Genomic DNA, 22,931 nt, shown 5'->3' on the forward strand with positions numbered 1-22,931 from the left:
TGTTATCATTTGTATTGCTCACTTAGAATTAATGTACTCACTGGACAAAAATGTTATGACACTGAAAATATGAGTCTTTTTGCGATGTTGTCTTTTATAACTACTTATTGAAGATACATGTATTCACTGTGCAAATTTGTTATGAAAAAATTAGTTGTTTTTTTTCTTCAATGTTATCAATTATAACTACTCATTGAGGACAAATATAGTCAATGTACAATATTGTTATGAGAATGGAAATATGGCAGTTTATTTTTCTGCAAGGTTATACTTTTCACTACTCACTCAGGACCAATATCATCTCTGTATCACTTTGTTCCTTATTGGTATCAAAACATCCAAAGAACTGTAGTTGAAAATGAACCAGCTGGCTTCATGGCACATCCAGAAATGATTGTGTCGTCTTTATGAATAAATAAGTTCAATTGAATATTAAGGTTTGTTATCATTTATAAGTACTCACTCTATCATCATACTTATGTAAACATCAGTTCCTGTTTTTTATGTTACAAAATACTATGGCCAGGGATGGAAATTGTATCACTATAACTGAGTTCACTTCCTCGTCCTTTTCTATTAACACTCTGAATAAAAAGTAAAATCCATTGCTTGTGTGTTTTTTTTCTTTACTGGGTAGGTGAGTTGGTAGGTGGGTTGCAGTCAACCTGTTACAAGGAGATATTTACAATATGAAGTGCTGTCAATAGTAAGCTATAGTATGAAATCAGTATGCTGTAGTGACTATATGTAATGAATATATATCAAAGTAATATAGAATCTGTAAAAGTTGCTTTGCTGTTGCACCACAAATCATAAACGCTCTGTATGAGGAGGTAATATGTTCATATTGAGCTGTAAAGCACCCATGGTAAACCCATGCAGAAGATTTTATTTATTTTTGATAATGATAATGAGACGCTACCGTCTCATTGGCTAGTTTTTCAGTTGTTTTCTTTTCAACTGAAATGTGTTCACTACGATCTTAGATTAATGCATTTTAAAAACCTAACTTTGAAAATCCTTTTTTGATAAAACACCTGAATGTTCAGTGAAGACGAACATTTCAAGTTAAAAGCACTTTTTTTTTAATTCATTAAGAAATCATGTTATGAAAATAATGACACCTAACCATATATCAGACAAATGTTTCTTTTCTTAACAACAAAAGTTTGCTCTGGAGGATAACTGTCTTCTCCTTGTGCTCGGAGTTTGCTTCGCCTCCTCACGGAAGTGGCAAGTTCCCACGGTTCTTTCCGACTATAAAAATGTTTCCAAGGCTTTTCATGTCTCTTTCCAACGTCCATACACGAGAATAAGTTTAAAATATGTTTTATCTGTGAGGGAGAAGTTCACATATATACCAGATTCAGTCTTTGTTATGCTTCCTGTCGTCTTCTCCATCCATTAATAATTTACATAAAACCTGTACATACTTACAGCGGGCCGGAGCCTGTTTCTGAAGGGATGTGCACGTAGAAAAAAGAAGCAACGTACAGTGAAGTGAATCTTTGCAAAGTCAATGGGATAAGGTGGGAGGTCAAGGTGTTATAGCATATTAGACACTTGCCTTCATATGGTACATGCAACTCACAGCACTTCAACTCTCATTCAACCTCATGGCACTCGATATGAGGCTATGACATTCTGCATCAAAACTCTACCAACTGCAATTTATTACACACTTTTGCTATAAAGCACACATTCAACACAAACAATAGGGACAGACATTATTAAACATATTTATGGAGTAAGTGTGTAATGGCTGATGTTATGATCAAGTATATTCATCTTAGCCAAAAAGATGAAAGACTTTTGGTGCAATAAGAGCAGGATTCACCATACTTAACCTCCCTCTGCATTTGGCCTTCCCATCCAACAGCTGATAAACTTCACAAAATTAAGTTAAACAGCAGCTGGAATAGGATCAGGCGTCTGAAAAAACTCTTAAGGCTTAATTCATATCATTTGGCACGTTGCTAATAGTAAGCAACGATTATATTCCTCGCCATCTCACTTCAAACGATCGGCACTTATTGTCTGCAGTCATTCAAAATTCCTCTTTCACATCACTCATATTGCATTTTGTTCAGATAAAACAAAAACTCTATTACACATTTTAGATTTAGAAAGGAGAAGATGAAGTCAAACCACATCATTATTTCTACACGTTCTGTTACTGACACCACAAACTGAAGTAACCACTGCCGGGATGAGGAACAAATAACAACAACTGCCCCTCCCCCTCCACAGCTGTGTGACTCTTTGTTGATGCAATGCCATGATCTGAACTGAGCCTGAACACATATCAGGGTTCACTTCAGGGTGCAGCTGTAATCTGAAGAGCTGCTCCCACAGAGGAAATGACAGTATACGTGGGATCAACTTTTTCTATGAAAAGAATACGACCTGCAATGGCACAGGAGGCTCCGTGAACATGAAACATGTCCGAGCTAGTTTGAACCAGGGTGAGCGTACTGGTGTCAGTCCTGTTCTATGGCACAAGTGTATCGCAGACACAACTAACATTCATAATATTGGCAAAGTAAATGATGTCAATGGCACAGTGTAGTATCAAACCGTAGCCACATGCTGTACTCTAGTGAGTGTTCCGGATTTATGGAGTCAGACGCTCATACATACATACATACATACATACAAAACTCTCCAATTGTTGAGGCTGGAAATTACAGGGAGAAACAAAAAAACAGAAGGTTTGTGTCGATCTTATTTCTCTTGGAATTTCTTTCCATTTTGCATCCATGTTTCTTTCATAGTTCCCCTCTTTGAGAGGGAGGAAGAAGAGCATGCTTTCTTTCAGAAGAAGCCATACGCATCTGCTACAATTATGTGCCCCACATTTACTGCCCTGCTTTTTCTTCTTGTGTGAGAAGTCCTGTGGAGGGGTAGCCCTTCTGCAGCAGGGCCCTCACATGTTATAAGCCACATATATGGGGTCCAGCTGGTCGGCCAGGAATCCGTCTCTGAGGTGCATGCGTTGCTTCTCCCCTCTGGAGTTGATGGGGATGACGCCGGGGTCGACCACCACCACCACTCCTACGATGAGGTAGTGCTCCTCCAGGACGACGTTGGTGACCAGGGCCACCAGGTCCAGGGCCTCCTGCTCCGATCCCTCGAGCTCCACAACCACCACGAGGAGGTTGGTCCAAGTGAAGACCGCACTGGAGGGAGGAGGAGGAGGAGGAAGAGGACGAGGAGGAGGAGGAGGAGGAGGAGGAGGAGGGTGCAAGGAGGGAAGGGAAAAAGAAAGCAGAGACAAATAAAACAAATGAGGTGAGCATAAGGGAAAGACAGAAGAAGAGAAAAAGGGCAAATGAGAGAAGTTAGTCGTCAGAATTAACGTTGCTCAAATATATTTTAAATACACGTCTGACTACATAATGAATAATTTAAACAGTATTTCTGTAAATGTCTTACCATTCAGCTATGCTCTTGTGGGAACGGATAACAGAGGTCTCGATGTCAATTGGGTGATACCTCATTCCCCTCAGCTCCAGAGTCTCATCAAGAGAGCCCACCACATAGAGGGCGTCATGGCGCTCTGAGACACACACACACACACACACACACACACACACACACACACACACACACACACACACACACACACACACAAGTTCATGTCTTATGAGTTAAATATGTATAGTTTTGAAGGTGGAAAAGATTTTCTGGGGTGCCAAAAATAAATAAATAAATGGGTCCAGCTCACATCAATAGCAATGTACTGAGTTAGAGCGAGCGCTGTTGATCTCACCTCCACTGGCATCCGTCAGCTCCGTGCGCCGCAGGAAGCCCAGGTAGCCCGTCCTCGCCCAGACAGTCTGGGTGTCGCCAAAGCTGAGCGTGGTGTTGAAGTGGTCAGCGTGCAGTGCCTCCTCCCCGTAGACTGTGTAGTAGCCCGTGGCATTGTGAGGACTGCTCACCCAGACCTATTACACACACACACACACACAATAATGATGATGAATAACTGGGACACAGATGTTCATACAAATCTGTCGCTCTTTTCATTAAAGTAATGGATCTATTGGGTCATTATCCAACCTTTATATAAAAAGACAATGTATTCACTGGTCTTCATCGGCAATAACATTACAAATACAAATGTTTGCAACTCTGTATTGTTTCTGTTCTGCTTTGAACACTTGACTTGTCATGCACCTGTATACATGCACACGTCTGATTAGAGACTTGTTTATGTGTGTACCTTTAGAGGGACTGGCTCTCCACCAGATACATCTAGTTGCAGGAAACCAAGTCCAAATATTGTTTTTTTTTTAATCAGTTTACAAATTATTTTTTGTTGTCGCTTGTACGACGTCATCTTTATAACGTTTTGGGTTACAGCAACTGTAACCTGATAACAAGTGCAAATGCGTAGAAGACGTTGAGACTTACCTCTCCCAGATGGGAGTCTCCCAAGGGTCCTTTAGTCTCTGTGTTGGCAATGATCACCTTCACTCCTGGGAGGATCTACAACAGCAGACAGACATAATATCTTAAAGCCTGAACAAAAAGTACCCCTTCTGCAGCATACGGTCACAGTTGTTTGTGGTGTTTGTTTGTTTACACGATGACGTACCTTCCCAGACTCCATCAGTGGCAAGCTGTGTGGCGACCCTCTCTCTACCAAGCGAACCCTAAAGAAATAAAAGGACAAAATGAGCAATTTCACATCTCCATGTTCATTCTATTTTGTGACAATTGAAGGGTCAAAACTGTTTAATTCGTCATTTACGCAATGTATAGGACTCGACAGTCTCGACAGTCTGTCAGGTGACAGAAGTCTATGTTGATATCTCAAAGACAACTCGTTAGAGTCACAAAGCTGCAGCAGCGCCCCCTACCTATCATGTCGTAGAGCTCTCATGTCAACATAAACGGTAGTGGGGTCTGGTCCGGCTGTGCCCTGGAGGAAAACAAGCAGAGAGCAACATGAGTTGATAATGTAACTCTTCCAACTCTGACATGAATGTAGTTCGTTGAGTGGAGGGGAGGTGGAAGCTACTTCTGATATGACTATATCTTACAAAGCAGAGGGGGGGGGGGGGCAGCCAGAAGCCAACCAGCCAGGCTACGATAGTTAAGACTTCCCGAAACTCAACCATGTCGTCACAGACATTGTAAGTACCAGCACAGTTAAATTCAGCTGGTCGAATGCTGCCAGTTTGTTTTCATACAAATGTACAATGGGTGGGCAAAGCTACAGTGCCTGTTGTTAGAAGCCTCCAGGAATTATAAATTAACGACAGATCATTTCCTTCAGATGTTTATCTTCTGTGATAAAAAGAATGCACCGCAATGTCTGAATATTTCAAACTGAGCACCATTTGTTTTGACTAAATGTCATTGGCTTTGCCATGCACCTGCATTCTAATCGAATCATTTACGAATTGCTGATTCTGGACGTCAGGTATTGATTCATTCTGCTTTGGGATTTGTCCTCATCACTGCTCTGAGACTAGTCACAACGTTATGGTTTCCACACTTGTTTTCCAGTGCGTAGCCAGAGCACAAGCTAGCATCGAGTCGCCGTACGGTCATCTGTGAGGTCAGAGCCAGAACACAGAGCAGGCGGATTCAGTTTGTCGAGCAAAGGTTTTTAGCAAAAGAGGGTTTTTGGAAAACATCAATGAGACTCAGTCCAGAACAAATAAAATTACTTTCTCTCACTAAATGACTACTAATGTGAAAGAAAAAGGCAACATAGAAACACAATATATATTTTATATAAATATCTACCGACTACAACTTACACAAAAACTAAGTGTGGTAAATTGATGTAAATTAAAGAAAAAAATTAAAACCGTCCTTTCACTGGTTAAAAAACAAAAACACATTGTGGAAAAAAGATCATAGGGTTTGACATGACATTTCCAAATTCACCTAATCAAAGCAGAGTTCATGCTGTTCGCTCATAGTATGATGTAGCAGCACACCACATATAACCTATAGTCTTAAAGCAATGGTTCAGAGCCAGCCTCTACAGTCAAGACTCTAATTAGTAGCGATAAAGTAAAGCCCAAGCTTGTCTGAGATTTTTAAAAAAGAAAAAGAAAAAAGAGAATAAAGGTTAAGTGTATTAAAACACCATGCAAGATTAACAAACACTCACATGAACACACACACAAACAAATACACACACAAACCCAGCGGCAGCCAAATGAATAAACAGCAACTCTTATCCTACGGTTACCTGCTCAGCCAGTTTCCCTAACCTGTTGGACTGACGGGACAATGCAGGACAGATAAATAAAGATATGTATTTATATACTTGGATCCACATGCGCACACATACACACACACACACACACACAAATACAAAATCTCCAGGGACAGGAATAAACAAATAAAACAGAACATCAAAGGGCCACTAGAGAAAAGACAAATGTCAGACTGAGAAGCAACTCAGTGCATGGTGTTTTTGTCATCGTTAAAAAAAAACTTTTATCTAAGAAATATAAACCTTAATACATTTCCCTCCACCTCAAATTAATCGGTAAAAAACATTTTTTTTGTACGCCACTTGCATTATTACATCTACACCAATATTCACTCTGCAGCCAATCCTGCGATTTTCAAGGATTTTGTGGATGTTTATCAGAATCGTTTGGAATCATAGGCAGTTTTCGCCCTAAAACATTGACTGCATGGACTCTAATACATCTCCTCCTCCTCCTCCTCTTCCTCCTCACCCCCTTCATGCTTCCCTAGCAGCTTACCTGCAAACAGATAGCCACGTTCACCCTGCAGCCGAAGGTGGTGCTGACAGCGCGCGGTGAAAGCCCCAAGTCCTTGAAGATCTTGGAGAAGGACTGAGTGAGTGCTATGCGGGGCCTCTCCTCTGCTACCACCATGCACGTACGCACGCACGACAGGTTCACATTTCGCAACTGGAGATGGAAAAGAAAAGAAGTTCCATCAGCAGAAACTAAAAGTGTGAAAACACTGCGATTATATTAATAATGTCACATTATTTCTTAATTTGCAAAGACGACTGTGGCTGCATGTAAACTAGGAGCTGACAAGGGAAATTGAATAGTTATATTTATATAATATAACTTTTTTATTAGATTTGATTCGACTCATTAAACCCAAGACATGATTCATAAAAATATCCCTGTCTGAAGTGCTGCAGACAGTAATCAGCACACGGATACAGAGGAGTGAAGTGTTGCAGCCCACTATGTGTTGATTATCACGGCTCTGTAGTAAGAGCACCACAGGGAAATATAGTAATTGAAGAAAAACCCTTAAATGTTCTGAAAGAAAATGCTGCAGTTTGTTGCTCCCCCAGTGACACCACTCAACAGCCGACGAGACAAACTGACCCGCAGTGCTTCAGTCTGTGAACCCAGGCCCTTGGTGCACATCTCCATGACTGAATACGAGCAGAAGGTGACGCGCACTTTGTACTGGCTGACTGCCGCAAGCCACAGAGACGCGTTGCTCTCCAGCTCCAGAGGGGGAACCAGGATTGACTGGTGGCCCGAGTACACACTGAAACCAGAAAAATACATGCAGACAGAGAGGCTGAGTGGGACGACAGAGAGAGAGAGAAAATAGGTTTCTTCTACGAGCACAGGTTGGGTCATTCATTTGTTCAGCGATGCTGGTTTACCTGCACAGGCACCACAGAGCGAAACCCAGGCCGCAGTAGGGGTCCAGACAGATGGCGATTTGCCGGGATGGGTAGAGCTCACACTGCAGTTTGATGGAACGACACAAGGCACTGGTGGCAGTGTGAGACATCTAGAGGAGGTGACGTGACACACAGAAACACGACTGATGCATCAAAACTGGAGCTTTAGGTAAAAGTCAACTAAAAAAAAAAAACACTCCTTGAGCTTTTGGGGATCCATTGTATTACTGACGGACACCTCAACAGTGTGTGAATGGTTGCTTGATCCAAAATGTCCCTGTTCCCCAGTAAAACAAACCACTCTTTGGGTAAACTACAGACGGAAACTGTGGATTTAGATGTGAGTTTTACCCAATTTACAGCTTCTATTTTGTTATGTGTTAGCTTGTAATGACAGCAACCATGTTGTTGTTATATTTATGGTCTCTGTCTGAAAGACTGGTATCATTCCAACATGACTGCTACATCAAATTACTCAAGTGGCTCCTGTGAGTCTATCAACATTCAACTTACTTTGACCCCCGCTAAAATGCCTGTTGTGGACACACTGAAGTCCAGGTAAGCCAACATCTCCGGGGTCGGGGGCTTGTACATCTGGGGACTCTTCTTCCTGGGGAGGTCGTCTGGAGGAGGAACCGAGGGAGAGGAAGAAGAGCCTGAAGCAAGCATGGAAATCCCAGACCCTGTTCTTTCTTTACTTCAAAATCTACTCTTTGGCAACAACATAAACTGTGCTTGTTATGTGTGTATAATTCACCTGTGTCCAGGACCATGGGCCAGCTCTTGACGTCCACAGCAGCAGCAGCCTCCTTGGATTTAAGCAGCTTCATTATTGCTTGAGTGGTCAGGATACACACCGACTTACTGACCTTTAACACACAGATGCTGCAGTATTAGCACACATATATGTATATATGACATCACTTCAATTCAAACAATTTACATCTTTATTGCATCTCTTTCACCAGGTTTAGTGATTGTTAGAACTGTGCAGAGAGGGATTACATATGCATTTTGATGCAGGGCAGCTGACTTTGTTACCTCAACAATCATCTTGACGGTGGGCAGCGTGGTCGCCAGGTTCTGGGGATGGGGGGGTCTGACAGTGACTGGCACACAGCCAGCGTACAGGCAGCCGTAGAAAGTGGCAATCAGGTCGATTCCTACACATAAATGTATATACTTTCAGTCATTAGCAATTTACACCTCGTAATTGATGACAGTCGAAAAAACTTTACAATAATATGAATACATCTATTGAGTCTCTTCTGGTGTGCGATTATGATTAACAGACAGAATTAAAAACTGAAGACAGGGATAGTGAAGACACAGCAGTGCCATTAAAGACCAGCACTGAAAGGACAAGCAGCACAGTAGCATTAACACCTCTTACCTGGTGGGTAGACGAGTGCTACATGGTCTCCAGTGTTGAGGCGTCCCATCAGGACTGCAGCCACCCGCTCTGCCCGCTTGTGCAGCTGCAGACAGGTAGCTGTACTAGCCACCGTGCCCTGAGGAGCAAAAGATAAGAACATAGATTAATTTATACTTCTATGTTAATCTTTACTTAACAGACATACAAGTTGTTCATTATCCTCATGATTCATCAACCAACATTTTTTTCTTTCATTTTTTGAAAGTCAATGCAATGAAGTGCATTGTTTTATCAGTTATTAGCCAAAATAGACATAACTATCTAACCGTTTTATCTATAAACAGTTTGTCAACTGAATTTCAAGGAAATGAACTACATCACAATACACATTGCCATGTCCAAACTGCATACAATGACAAAAAGGTAGTACCTTAGCATTGAGAACAAGGAACAGAGGATGGTCTGGAGTGGCCTGAGCTCTCCATTGCAGCACGTCCTGTATGTACAGGAACTATAGGAGAGAGACACACGTTTAACCACAGAGAATAACACACAGCAAAGACCAATACAAACTGAGACAATGATCAATTCTGTTTAATTCAGATTATTTGATATAGCCCAACATCACAAATACAAATTTGCCTCGGAGGGCTTTACAATCTGTACACATAACATCCCTGTCCCGGGACCTCACATCAATCACTACACAAACAATTTAGAATGAATAGAGCACGGTGGCACACAGTGTTTTTTTGTACCAAAGGGAGGACAGATGTTTGTGAAGCTGATGAAAGTGGTCTATAAACTACACAACACCTGTGTGCATATAGATAGCTCAGTCAGCAGGTGGGCAAGACCATGTCCTCTCCGTCAGCTGTATGTATTTCAGATTCCACTCCCTCCTGTATGGATCCTTACCTGTGTCTGCAGTGTAAGTGAGGAGGTGATGAGCGGGTGAAATGAGGATGAATCTCTACCTTACGTGCCTGGTCATTGTCCTCAAGTTGGGCCACGTCTCTCCCACAGGCCTGTGCTATCCTCTTGCCTGCCACCAGGTTGCCCACTATCATAGAAGCAGGACCGACCTCTGTCAAACAACCACATTCAGGGAAGTTAGGTCTTACATTCATGTATATATTCTATAAAGTTAGTTATTGATTATATTCTCTCTATAAATTGAAACATAGCAATACAAAATTAAAAAAAATATGTGAACAAGGTTTTATGATACATTTGTTTTGAAGCTCGATCCATGCTAGGATATCTGGTGGACTACCTGGCTGTTTTTGTCTGGGCTTGGGCAGGTTGGTGACGCATGTGTGCGGGCACATGAGGACATTGCAGGGATGCAAGGCGCCCTCCAGGAAACGCTGTTTGGTCTCAGATATATGGATGCCGCCCAGAGGAGCCTTAGGAAGCGTGTTGGCAGGCACCAGAGCTAGGCAGTACACCCCGACCTGATGGATGCTGTCTATGGCCTGGAAACAGACAGATAATACATGGAAAAACCGAGGAGGGCTGGAGATTAGCAAAGTTTTCAAATCTAGTGGCCCCAATTATAGTTTGTAGTTCCAACTCAGCAGCATGACTCACATTTTGCCTTTAACAAATATTGGGCCTCCTGTAATTTGAAAATTGCAGTTGACCCTATTGCGTTTGCAAATCAATTTTTTTCGATTGCTTGTTCAGCCCTCACTCTAATAAATTATTAAGGACATTTGAAGTTTTTTCAAGTAAGTTTTTATAGGGAACTGACATGAAAACCAATGATGATTTTCCTTGAAGGTAGAATCTAGCTAAAGCTTTGTGACGTGCTGTAGAAAGTAAGAAGTGATATTAACTACACAAACCCCATTCCCATTTACTACAATACAAATTGCAAACCTGCAGGTGTCGTCCAATTATCTGGGACCAAGTGATAAGATGTAAAAAAGACAGTGAGCACCTGAAGGACGCGGCTCATCCACTGGAAGCTGTCTTCCTCAGAGGCGTCTGGCCTCTGCTCTGCCACGACAACGATCCTCTCGTCATGCAGCACAGACACAGAAAACACTGCTATCCTGTAACACACAGCATTACAAAAACACTGTAAAGGCTGGATTGTACTCATGCAATCAAACTGTACATTTGCTGCTCTCCTGCAAGCAAGAGTTAGACAGTGTGAAGTTTGCTTCCACTTTTACCTCCCCCTGTACACAAACTTCATGGGCTCCACTGCCAGTGCTGTGGCAACCACATCGTCGGCATTGTGTCTCCGCCCACTGACCACCATCAGCCCGCCCATCTTCCCCACAACAAACACAAGACTGTCCTGGTGGGAAACACAAAGCACATAACATTAGATGGTTACATCTTGACATTTACCCCAATCTAAAGTACAGTGTGCATCTATACAACAAGCACAGGGATGTAACAGTACATTTGAAATTGAAGATGTCAAAAGGTTCCTCAAATGGAAAAGAACTCGGTAGCACTTTATAATAACGACACACTATTAAGCATTAGTAAAGCATGTTAAATAGTGTGTAGTTATTATAAAGTGCTCCCAAGAACTCTGCTTTCAGCTCAGGAATAAAAACCATCAACACTTGATGACTCATGATGTCGACTATTTTGTACCCAATTTTTGCTTCACTTTTTATGTACTGGCCACAGATGAATTTAGCTTGTAGTCGATCAGCTGTATACATATTAATCTCTCCCTCTCTGATTTTAAAGTGAAAAGAAAAGGTTTCTGAGGAAACAGTTTTCATAATAACTACTACAGTATAAACTACAGAAATAGTTGCCATGAAAATTGTCAACTGTGAGATCTGTGAAGGATCCTGAGTGACTGGGATGTTTTTTTCTGGAAAGATGCAGTGCAGCAATTTTTTTTTCCTTCCAAACACTAATTAATTCAGAGCCTATATTTACATTTTCACAGGCAGAGTTTGGCAGTGAGTAGTATGTTAGCCTATTAAAATGAAGCCTTTAGGTTTTATATTGAATACTTTGTGGTAAGAGAAAAAGAAAAGAATTAACCAAAGAACAAAAGAAAGTTAGAAGGGACAGTGGTAGATACGGGGAGGTGAAAATGTACACAAAATGAAAGTTCCTTGTAGTAGCATATGCTGCCAAAACTACAACATATCACAACTCATATGTTAAACAGGGTTATCTTAATGCTATATGACAGACATCAAAGTCAAGTTGAAAAAACTGCATAATGATGAGGTGGAACTCACCGGCCCCACAAAGCCCAGCAGTGACGTCCTGGTAAATGGTCTGTCGCTGATGGGAATCCCAGATGATGTTATTGGGATGGTCTGCAAATAAACATAGCGCTGTTCAAATTTGTGAATGACGTAGAAGAAATGTACATTGCCTCGACTTGAAATAACTCTACAGGTGGAATTACACAAAAGCATTTATTAAGCAATTACACTTAAGCAATTAAGTATTATATACAAAAATAAGACACTGACCTCAAAGAGGTTCTTGGTCATGCCCGGGAGGCCGTAGTAAGCTACGCCCGTGCAGCCGGAGCTCACGCAGATCTCTCCAACCTCGTCTGTCTGACAGAGGTAGGGAGTCCCCTCCACCCGCACCACACAAACCAGAGCTGCAGACACACAATGATGACAGGAGGGCAGGACATCAGGAACAATAACATGTACATTTAATATAGATGTGGAAATTGCTTTTTTAGATCCTTGTTTGGATTACTTATGTCTTACCTTTTAAAAAACAAAAAAGATAACAAGCAAAAATAAAAAAAATGTGTCAGAATTGCTTTATCATTGTCATTTTTTTAAATGTGATACTTCAACATTAGCAGACAGACATCAATGCTAATGATGACAATGTAGAAGACAGTTAAAACATTATTGATTGATAGTTCAATTCTCCATTTTCTGGAGACAATATAAAAATTCCATCTTTCATCTTAATCTCCAGTATTAAACTAAATACAGCAGCAAAATGTTAATGAGCAGTGCAGCATACTCACCTCCAGGCATGACCTGTCCCACATCCTGCACTGTAAGGACAGAGAGCTTCTCCTCTGTGTCCACACGGATCACACTGTGGCTCAGCCCACCCATAGACAGCACCGCCTTCCCTGGAGGAGGAACACCCATTTCTGGAGGTCTGCAAGACATCGACATTATTTCAATTACACTCGTTATTAGTGAACATGGAAATACCTGCAGTGAAAGACATATGCCACTTATGTCCTCTTCCTTTCCTCTGCCTTTTTCGCAAATAAAACATATGATGCAACATATGTTGAACAGAGCCAACTGCTGCTAGTATGTTGTCTCCATTGCAGCAGTACTGACACCTTCAAAAAAGGCATATGGTTTTGGTAAAATATGAAAACCATGACAGTCTGGATCCATTAGACCTTTTCTAGACTCTCACATATTTCTCAAAAAAGGTCTTAGTTTAAAAATTGCTTATTCAAAGCATGTGTTTTTAGTCTGCCTGTCACCCTAATCCTTTTCCATGACTAAGCTCTGTGATCAGCAAAAAGCTGAGACATCCTACACTTCGTCTCCGTGTTAAAAAAGCACAAATCCCTGTCCTCTCCCTGCAGCAGCATTCAGCTAATGTTGCAAATGCAGTGGGATTTAATAGCACGGTAAGGAAGCGGTGGCAGGTTGCTGTTGTTCTCATACGGTGCAATAACGGCAGCTCACCTGCGGATGGCGACAGTCATGGCTTCTGAAGAGCTGGCACATGGACAGATCACCTCAGGTCGCAGCCCACGTGCCTGAAACACGTTGAGGAAGGCATCGCAAGAGGATATCGACCCTGTGACAACACACACATATATACATATATACATATATCCATATATATATATATATATATATATATATATATACATAAACATACAGAGACAACACACATATACAAGCAAACACAACCAATCAATGATCATATTTTGTGGCTCCAGAGTTTATTAAATGAGAATCTGCAAGTGGACTCACATGGGTTAGCGCCGTCGGCTACGATGAGCATGCGCAGGGAGCTCAGGCTGATGTCTCTTTGGTCTCTCTGGGCCAGCAGAGACCAGTGCATGTCCCTCGACTTCACCACCGCAACCCTCGCTATGCGAGGGGACACAAAGACAAAGAGACAGCCTCACAACAAAATCCCCCAATCAACACCTCTGTCATTCAGCTTGACAGCCAATCGCAGATCACAAAATCTGACAGCAAATAGAAACACAGTCTGACTCAGTTGCCAACAGGTGACTCAGCAAGGTCTGTGGCTCGGACCAGAAAGGAGATAAATTGTATTCAGCGCAGCAGACCTCCTGTCCTCACCCTCCACTGGGGTAGTACAACAGAGCCCAACAAACTATTGCTTCGATCCATCCTCTCCTGTCAAACGTGCAGTGAGAATCAAAACAGACTCTCTCTGAAAGTCAAATGTGCTCTTATTTAGGCTTTCAGACACTATAAACAATAACGTGTTGGGTAAACTACCATTTCACCATGAAGCAAGCTCCTGAAGCATTTTCTTGTGAATAACCTGTACATGCTTTGTAAGTATGACACAACGCACTTTAATAAATACTATAATTTTCCATCGTAAATAGCAACAAATAAATGGTTTTACTCTACACTGCTGTATTAATTCCCTCTTCATTAGGCTGAGAGGCAACGAGCAGAGTAACGGTGAAAAGTGACAGATGTCAAAGTGGATTGATCCTCACCTTTGTATGTGTGAACCTTCTGTATCCAGGAGAGGGGGTTGACTTTCATCAGGGAGTAGGGAATGCTGATCACGTGCATCCGATTCATGACACTCTGCCATGAGAACAGACAAGCAACGCTTAAGCACCAAAATATGTCCGAAGAGTTTCATAATTACATGATGTCTCGGTAAACTAGCTGCGAGTCACGACAAAATGTGATCACTTAGTGCTCAGCGTATAAAGAAAAAATTGTTTGTGCAACTGTTTCATTTTCAGGAGTTTAAACGTGTAACTGCAGGTGATATATATATATATATATATATATATATATATATATATATATATATATATATATATATATATATATATATATATACAGCATGTTTGCAACCAAAGCTGGTTTGAGGATATGTTAGAAGAAACAGAATATGTGTACAGGTCTCAAACTCTTGAGTTATGTTTCAGGATTATATCATAATTAATTATAATGTAACCCTCCTATTAGCTTTACCAGATGGTTCAACACCACTCACAGTAAGAACGCCGTGCCATAATCCTGCTTCTCTCTTGAAGTCCAGGACGTTGGTTATCGTCTCAGCTGCAATTCAAAAAGGAGATTTTGCCAAGATTACGGTTTGAGACATTTCATCTGACATTCATATTCTTTACTAAAGCACATCAACAAATTACTTTTAATACAAAACAAGCTCCGTAATGATGAATAAACCCTGATTGTGGCAGTATTGTATTCAGCGAAGCACCAAACTAAGTGATAGAAACAGACCTGGAGAGTCTCGAGGGGCTGCTCGTGCGATCAGGATTTATTTAGAGAAAAACTGGGACACTGGAGGAGAGGAGGTGCCTTACATTCTCAGAAAGAAACACAATCAACTGAGCAGCTGCATTTATCAAACTAGACTGCAATTCCACTCTGATGAGACGTGTGAGCAACGTGAAGGAGAAATTCTATCGTATCATAGATTATAAAGTAGGTTTATGCGATGAATATGCTCTGCATTGTTTAATATGCAGTACAAATAAAAAGGAAAGATCACAGCAATTCAAAAAACTCAAGCCCAAGGTATATATACACTCCTTTTTGCATATTCCTACATTTCTATCATGAATAAATCTGGTTAAGTAGTCTGTTTCTTCCTCGCTCTCTCTCGCACCTGCTAACATTACCAACTGGATCTCTTTCTCCATGTCAGGCGAATGAATAGATGATGGAGAAGACAAGAAGACAAATGAAGTATGGGTACTTGAGAAGAAAATGCAGTCTGTCCTCCTCACCTTCAGTGTAGCCGCAGGCCTGTGTGAGGGCGTGACAGTGGGCCAGCATGGCTGAATGGGACACTGTGATCCCCATGGTGCTTCCTTCCTTGCTGGTTTTATACTGAGCGTAGGAAACAACGAAACACATTAATTATATGAAGAAAAAAGAGCTAAATATTTAGATTTAAAAAATATATAAAGAATACATCAAATATAAATTAAAATATAACCAGTCTATATTTTCTTCACTGGTAACATCAATGAAACCACACTGACCTCTATGTAAGCTATGTCATTACTGGCTTCCCGTATCGGAGGATGCCAGTCTTTCGGAGGCTTCACAACATGTTTTCCATCTGTCACAAACCACAGCAACCGTGGCCAGCCTGCAGAGACGGAGGCATGAAGTCAGTTCAAACCAAAAAGAACTATACAGACAGACACTCAAAATGAGAGCGTACCTTTGAAAGTGGCTACCTCCCCCGTTTGTGCTTTGGGCAAGCCTTTCTGACAAGCGTCAGTGGTCAATGCCAACGTGATGCCACAGCTGCCCAACAGAAAGCCAATCTGTTGACTTCCTGCATCCTGGGGGGGCAAAAGAGGATGAAAGTTCAAACTGGCAAAAACTTTGGCAAACAGTGTCTGTCACACAACAATCATCAAGAGCGATAACATTAAAAACTGGAAGGCTTTGAGAAAAGATGCTCTGAGGGAATGTGGGAATTGTGTCCTGGAGAGACGGAAGGACGATGACTGAAGAAGAAACCTCAGAACATCAGAGAAGAAGCAGCAGGTAAGAGCGAAGATTGACGGCGAATCACTATTAAAAACTCTACTGCGGAGCATCAAAGCCCAGGAATGAAGCCTAAGATCTGACACACAGTCACTCTTATTTGATTGGCTGTAAAAATTTGCTTCCAGACAGATTCACGCTGAACAAACCACACTGTGCACAACAGCAGAAAAATGAGTGAGATAATGGATGCAGAACGAGGAGGAAAAAGAGGACAGAAAAAGAAGCAAAAAGACTGAAAGAGAGGAAAGAAAAATTGGTCTGACTCCCGAGAACAGTTAGCCTGTGATCTAATATTTTGACTGGAATTACACATAATTTCACATCACTTAAATCTCATTAATTACAGCACAGTGTCTTCCAACAGCATGCTTATAAAGAGCAAACAAATACAGCCATAGATATTCAGACTGTCGAACTAATGTGGGTGAATTTAGTTCACTCTGAGCAGATGGATGTGCTGGAAACTGCTGGGATGCATCATAACATAATGAGAACATGTAAAAGATAACGCTGCTGCTTGGGTGGTAATCATGCAAGATGTTCTGAGATATTGGAAGAAATTAGGGGGTCAATTGTCCAGCAGGGGTCACTACTGCTCTTTAGTGTTTATGTACAACAGCTCATAATAAAAATGTCCACACATTGCCAGGAGATCTTATTTGCCTTTACCTTTCTGGTCAGCGGCACTTCGATAGGCACAGGTACCAGCTCTGCCAAGAGACAGCCGTAGAAGGCCACCATGAACATCACTGGGTCGTTGTTGGGGAAAACAAGTGCAACCTACAGGTGGAGCACACACACAATATGTTACAGTAGGATGTCATGCAGTTCTTGTCTTAAGTTCAAGTATAAGAAGCAAGAGGCATGGTGTGTAGAAAGTATCATGAACAAGATCTGAAAGCAAACATTTGCTTCCCTTCACAAGTAATGATGTTGTGATATTATAAACAAATAACATGAGACCTTGATGGTTGAAAACTGAGCACTGAGATGCAGCCTTTTGAGAGGCAATCAGAAATATCACGATTTCAAGTAAATTGACTTGAAAATATAATCTTCTAGCCATCAACATTTCTCCATTTAATTTTCAACACTACTTCATGTTGAGGGAAATACACATATAGTTTGAAGAGCCTCAGCCAAATATCTAAAATGCAACAAGGAATGTACTGACCACTGTTATCTCATGACTTACCCTGTCGCCGGGCACGAGCAAAGGCTCATTTCTGGTACTCAGCTTGTTAAGAAGAGTGTAGGCCAGTTTCTGACTGCGGGTCCAGAGTTTACCTACAAATGTGAAGGTCCAGTGTCAAATATTGATTTTGATACAACAACCCCAGACCCCCAAAATCCACATAAAAACACACACACAATAGCTGATAATAACAGATTACTAAATAGTGTATGTGGAGGCAGACGCAGGTACTTCCTTGTCCATTATTTGTACAGAGAAACCCCAGATAGAAAGCATGACAAGAGGTGAAACTGCTTGTGTAAATTCTGAGCCACTCATTCACAGGTTGATACCTACCATAGGTGAGTGTGTAGACCGGCTTGCCAGCATTGTCGAGGGCCGTTAGACAGGGACTCTTGGGCTGAGTAGTGCCCCATCGTTGTAAGGCTGCTGGCAAGGAGGGAGGCCAGTTGTTGACCACCCCGAGAGGCTCTCCTACCAGAGGACTCATGTGCTGGCCTTCTGGCTTTGGCTGGTTGGGATCTGGCTGCTGAACTAAATAGGGAAGAGAATGGGGCATCGGTGTGAGGGTGGTTCAAAGTATCTGTCTTTGGTTGAGTGATTTACAAATAAATGGTACATTTCTCAATTATACAACTCGGTTAAAGGAAGGCAGGGTAATACAAGCAGTGTGAGGATTAAAAGACACCAAAAGATAGAGGATTAAATGTGAGCACGGTTCGTCCTTATCTGTCATAGCTGCCTCAGATACCAATTCCTGAGAAACTTCGAGCAATCTGCGCCTTTCAATAACTTCCACCAATAAATAGCTCTCTTTATCCTTCACCTTCTGTCCCTCCTAGCACCATGCTTGCACTTTGATTCAACTTTCATCTCTCCTTCACTATTCTCCCTTCAAACTCTGCTGAAGGAATTCAGAAGGAAATGCTTAACTGAGCTGGCAAGATGTCCCCTGCCAAATAAAACACCTGTATCAGGAACACATAGCCTGCTGCCATTTTCAGCTCTGTGTTTTTCTGCTCGCACCGAGCAGACCACCAAGCAGAGGCTTGCCATGTCACAGTTTCTGTGCCAAACTCAGGCAGGCTTTACACATTACCTGCTGATGTATTACTATTCCTGCCACTTTTTTTATTTTCACAGTGTTTATTCAACCTGGCAGAGAGCCACCCAAAACCGATGATGGGCTGGTTGGAATGGAGGAAATGGTTAGACAGGGCTGGTCCACCGTGTGTGTTTCTGTATTCCCTAACCACTCCGTTAACACACCTGGTGGTCTAAGGTCCATAAAAAGACAAAACGACAACCACTGATCTAAAAGTGTTCCTTGATTGTTTATTTGTGAGGCGTGGTGAGGTGAACATGATATTTTTTATCTTGGCTGAAGCTGGAAAAAAAAAAGCCACAAAGAAATGTGACAACATCTTAAAGCTGACACAGGAGTGTTTGAATCAAATACAGCTTTTAACTGCTGAAATTCCTGATCAGTATGCTGATCACAGCACAGAAAGAGGGGTGCTTGTTTTTCATGAATTATTGATTTAATAGAAGCCATGTAATTAGTTTCAGGCCAGCTTACCATCCAAAAGCTCTTCAAAGTCGTCGACAAAGAACTCTCGCAACGGCGGCCGCTTTGGTCTCTTCAGAGTGTTGAGCAACTGCTGGATTTTGGAGGAGACGCGACTGTTGACTGGAACACCTATGCAATGATATTGGAGGTGATGAAGAAAAGGGACGGGGAAAATAAACAAGGCAAGGATAAGGAGAGAAATACAGATTTGGAGAGGAAGAATATTGTGGGGGTGGAAATAGATAGAAATATTGAAAAATTGATGAGAGATGGATGAAGTAAGAAGAAGATGGATGAGGGGTGGAAAGGGAAGAAAAGAAAAGGTCAATATGGTGCTCTGGAGGACAACCAGCTGTCACTCAATGTAGCAAGACAACAAAACAGTGGACCACGAGGTCCTCTACAGTCACCTGGGGGTCAAAGGGTTATAGTCGTTCAGTGCAGATACTCTCTAGAGTCACCCACAAACCTCACAGGCTAAATACAACAGGAAGTGAGGAGCCTCTTCGCCTGCTGCCTAGCAACAAAGATGTCCTCCCTGCATTAAGTGATTCATGAGGTGTCTAAAAAAAGTTTCTGTTTCACATACACTGCAAAATCCATAATTATGGAGGCTTAAACCAATCTTATCCCAGTCAAGTCCAAATATATGGAAGTCATTTGAAGTGTTAAAGTGTTAGAAATGCAGAACCACAACATAAATGCAATACTCAAAAAAGCCTAATCGCAGAGCCATGAAGACTTGTAAAGACATAAGAACAGACACAATGGAGCATGAGAGAAGAGAGGTGTCGGGTTAGATTTTGCTCACATTTTAGACATGGTTGTAAAGTCTATAATCATCATCGGACATTGTTTCCGCCACATGAATTCATACTTAGTTTGGGAGGGGTGGTCTGTGTCAGACATTCCAGACAGCCACAGGAGACGAAGGCCACAGCTGCACAGAGCTTGCCTGATCTATCTCACTATAATAAGCCTGGCTCAGACAGACTCTGCCTCCTCGTGAAGGGACAGATGCACAGGGAGCAGACGTGTGGGGGTCAGCGCTGCACCTGACGGGCCAATTAGAAAGCCCTAGACACACAGGACTACATCTGAGGGCCCTGAGCCCCGCCCACTCGAGTGCCTTGATCATTAATATCACAGCCAACCAGGACCCACATGTGATGATGACTATAATTTACATTTTCATAATATATCCACCCACCTCATTAGAATTGTGGAGCAAACACTGGCTCTTGTTTAGTTATTTAAATGGAACATCAGGTCTTCGTAGTAATGTGCGTATATGATCAGTACTGCGTTCACCAACAAGACCAGAGCAAAGATGTAGATGAAGAGCCATGTTGGCTATCCTACATGTTTCTTATTTTTAATGAATCCCTCTGAAAGACCAAAGCCAACAATGTGTTCGTCCATGTCTTTATATTTTTGAATTCCTTCCCCCATCTGTGGCTCTTATCTTAAAGAATCAGCTTTAAAGCTCATTTATTACTACCGAAGCTGTAATTATAAAAAAATGTCTCACTATACATTAAATATATATTTAATTTTCAGTAAGTCATTTCCTAAAACAGCAGGACGTTGAAGTTCTTAATCAAATGTTACTCAAAACGGAGGAGCACAATTTTCAGCGGTGGACTATTGAACATTTGGTGCTCCATGGCAATGGAATACGCTAGATTAGACTTTGGATTCACAGCCGATGCTTGTTTGTCTGATTAATTGTCTGTTTCGGTCTTTTCTTGGGATTTGTGGATGAAAAAGTATCACAGTATGCATGCTCCATCAGGAAACAGACACATACGGTGTCAGAAACCGAGTCCCGACGGAACCAAAGTTAGTGTGTGGATTGTTTCCTCCACCCAACTATGTGCTGTTTTCCTGATGGCAACAGTACTAGCCGACTGCCATCAAAGAGCCCACTGTGTGGATTCAGACTAACCTAACCTGAGAAACATAAAGTCTTAGTGTTTCAGTGTGAGCGCAGAAACCAGCATGCTGCTGACATGCTTATTATTCATAACCTTGAAATGTCATGGACAACACCTTTTCAAACAACTTCTTTAACATCATCAATTTGCAGAGCATGGTTAGACATTGCTTGGAGATGCTATGAATGCTAAAGCCTTTGCGCACACACGCACACACACACACACACACACACACACACACACACACACACACACACACACACAAATGTGTAACCAATGACTGAATTCACTGCAGCTTTGCATATATTTCTGGAAAACACACACAGTTCGACCTGACAGTGGAGGCGAAGGCAGAAACACACACACAAACATAAATGCACACGCAGCAGAGTGCACATATAGAAGACTGCCATAGAGTTGGAAGAACGGTTATAAATACCATCCATTAAACTGAGGGATCCTTCACTTCTCCACTCACAGCCTGGAGGAGAGACACATCAGGATGTCAATGAACAGCCCTGCTAGCGTTCGGTGTGATTGTGAATGCGTGATAGAAATATCTACCTGCAGCTAGACAAAGGTGAGAGCAAGCTTAAAGCGCTAAGACACATACTGCCGTTGTGCTAGCATAAACAACAAAGATAGGATTTTCTGCAGGGTTTTTTGTGTGCAATTCTTTGTCATTTTTGTCCATGACTTCTTGCAGCATGGCTTTCAAACAAACAGACAGAAGGGGGGAAAATGTAACTGTTTACATCTTTTAAAACTCTCTTCCCCTTTATCTGTCAGCCAGGTGGGCTGGTTAAGCATTTATTAGCGGCGAAAACCCAGACGACACACACATTCTTGATGACAGAGGATGAATGGCAGGAAGGAAATAGATCTGCGGAAGCACTGTTCCAGTTTTCTCGCAGCAAGCTCATACATTGGACATTAACTCAAAGCTGCATTCAGCTCGGACGTTGAATGGGCTGGAAGGGAGACAGCATCACAGTGGTGCTGCTTTTAACGACTGCTCGACAAGATTGTTATCTGGGGTCACTCTTTGAAGACAATACACTTGGACATAATACCACGAAAAAATATTGAGTTCAGTTGTGTATTCTACATATTGTAATGACCCACCCACTTGGCTTGATTTCACTGGCTACCCTTCGCCACACTGCACACTAGACTGTGCTGCTTGAATGATGGATGATGTTTGGTGGCTGTTAATTGTATGCACTCAATCTCTAATAACATGACAAGAACTGAATCACGTGAATGAATGTTCCTGGACAAACCATTACCAACTGTGTGTTTTTTTATTAGTGGGGCAGTGTTGCCATGGCAACATAAGAGGGTCAGTCAGCAGCTTGTGCCAGTCTGACAAAGCAGAAGACAGAGGGGCCGACAGCAGGGGAGATAGGGAGGTGACCGGGTTCCTGTGTGTGT

At 41.9% G+C, this 22,931-nt stretch overlaps 1 protein-coding gene across 5 annotated transcripts in view; it reads right to left on the minus strand.

Annotated features, from left to right (window-relative positions):
• Positions 1-2,867: 2,867 nt before the first annotated feature.
• Positions 2,868-22,931, minus strand: part of dip2a (disco-interacting protein 2 homolog A) — a gene marked incomplete at its 5' end in the record, with an annotated part of 73,153 nt that continues 53,089 nt past the window's right edge. Inside the window, 33 exons of one of the 5 annotated variants that reach the window (XM_079230757.1) lie at positions 2,868-3,179; positions 3,436-3,559; positions 3,773-3,947; positions 4,417-4,491; positions 4,601-4,658; positions 4,866-4,927; positions 6,215-6,244; positions 6,741-6,911; positions 7,350-7,518; positions 7,640-7,770; positions 8,174-8,283; positions 8,418-8,529; positions 8,702-8,823; positions 9,054-9,171; positions 9,466-9,546; positions 10,022-10,122; positions 10,312-10,513; positions 10,981-11,095; positions 11,219-11,346; positions 12,263-12,343; positions 12,503-12,639; positions 13,027-13,166; positions 13,718-13,832; positions 14,012-14,131; positions 14,743-14,836; positions 15,258-15,322; positions 16,018-16,120; positions 16,276-16,385; positions 16,461-16,584; positions 17,465-17,575; positions 17,991-18,082; positions 18,327-18,524; positions 19,570-19,689. In XM_079230757.1, coding sequence (XP_079086883.1) covers positions 2,927-3,179; positions 3,436-3,559; positions 3,773-3,947; positions 4,417-4,491; positions 4,601-4,658; positions 4,866-4,927; positions 6,215-6,244; positions 6,741-6,911; positions 7,350-7,518; positions 7,640-7,770; positions 8,174-8,283; positions 8,418-8,529; positions 8,702-8,823; positions 9,054-9,171; positions 9,466-9,546; positions 10,022-10,122; positions 10,312-10,513; positions 10,981-11,095; positions 11,219-11,346; positions 12,263-12,343; positions 12,503-12,639; positions 13,027-13,166; positions 13,718-13,832; positions 14,012-14,131; positions 14,743-14,836; positions 15,258-15,322; positions 16,018-16,120; positions 16,276-16,385; positions 16,461-16,584; positions 17,465-17,575; positions 17,991-18,082; positions 18,327-18,524; positions 19,570-19,689 — 3,947 coding nt within the window. In that variant the 3' untranslated portion in view covers positions 2,868-2,926. Of the gene's footprint in view, positions 3,180-3,435; positions 3,560-3,772; positions 3,948-4,416; positions 4,492-4,600; positions 4,659-4,865; positions 4,928-6,214; positions 6,245-6,740; positions 6,912-7,349; positions 7,519-7,639; positions 7,771-8,173; positions 8,284-8,417; positions 8,530-8,701; positions 8,824-9,053; positions 9,172-9,465; positions 9,547-10,012; positions 10,123-10,311; positions 10,514-10,980; positions 11,096-11,218; positions 11,347-12,262; positions 12,344-12,502; positions 12,640-13,026; positions 13,167-13,717; positions 13,833-14,011; positions 14,132-14,742; positions 14,837-15,257; positions 15,323-16,017; positions 16,121-16,275; positions 16,386-16,460; positions 16,585-17,464; positions 17,576-17,990; positions 18,083-18,326; positions 18,525-19,569; positions 19,690-21,936; positions 21,979-22,931 lie in introns of all 5 variants that reach the window. The other 4 variants (XM_079230756.1, XM_079230753.1, XM_079230755.1 and 1 more) reach the window with 4 other exon arrangements.

The sequence above is a fragment of the Taurulus bubalis genome (genome assembly GCF_910589615.1).
Source record: "Taurulus bubalis genome assembly, chromosome: 15".
NCBI lineage: Eukaryota > Metazoa > Chordata > Actinopteri > Perciformes > Cottidae > Taurulus > Taurulus bubalis.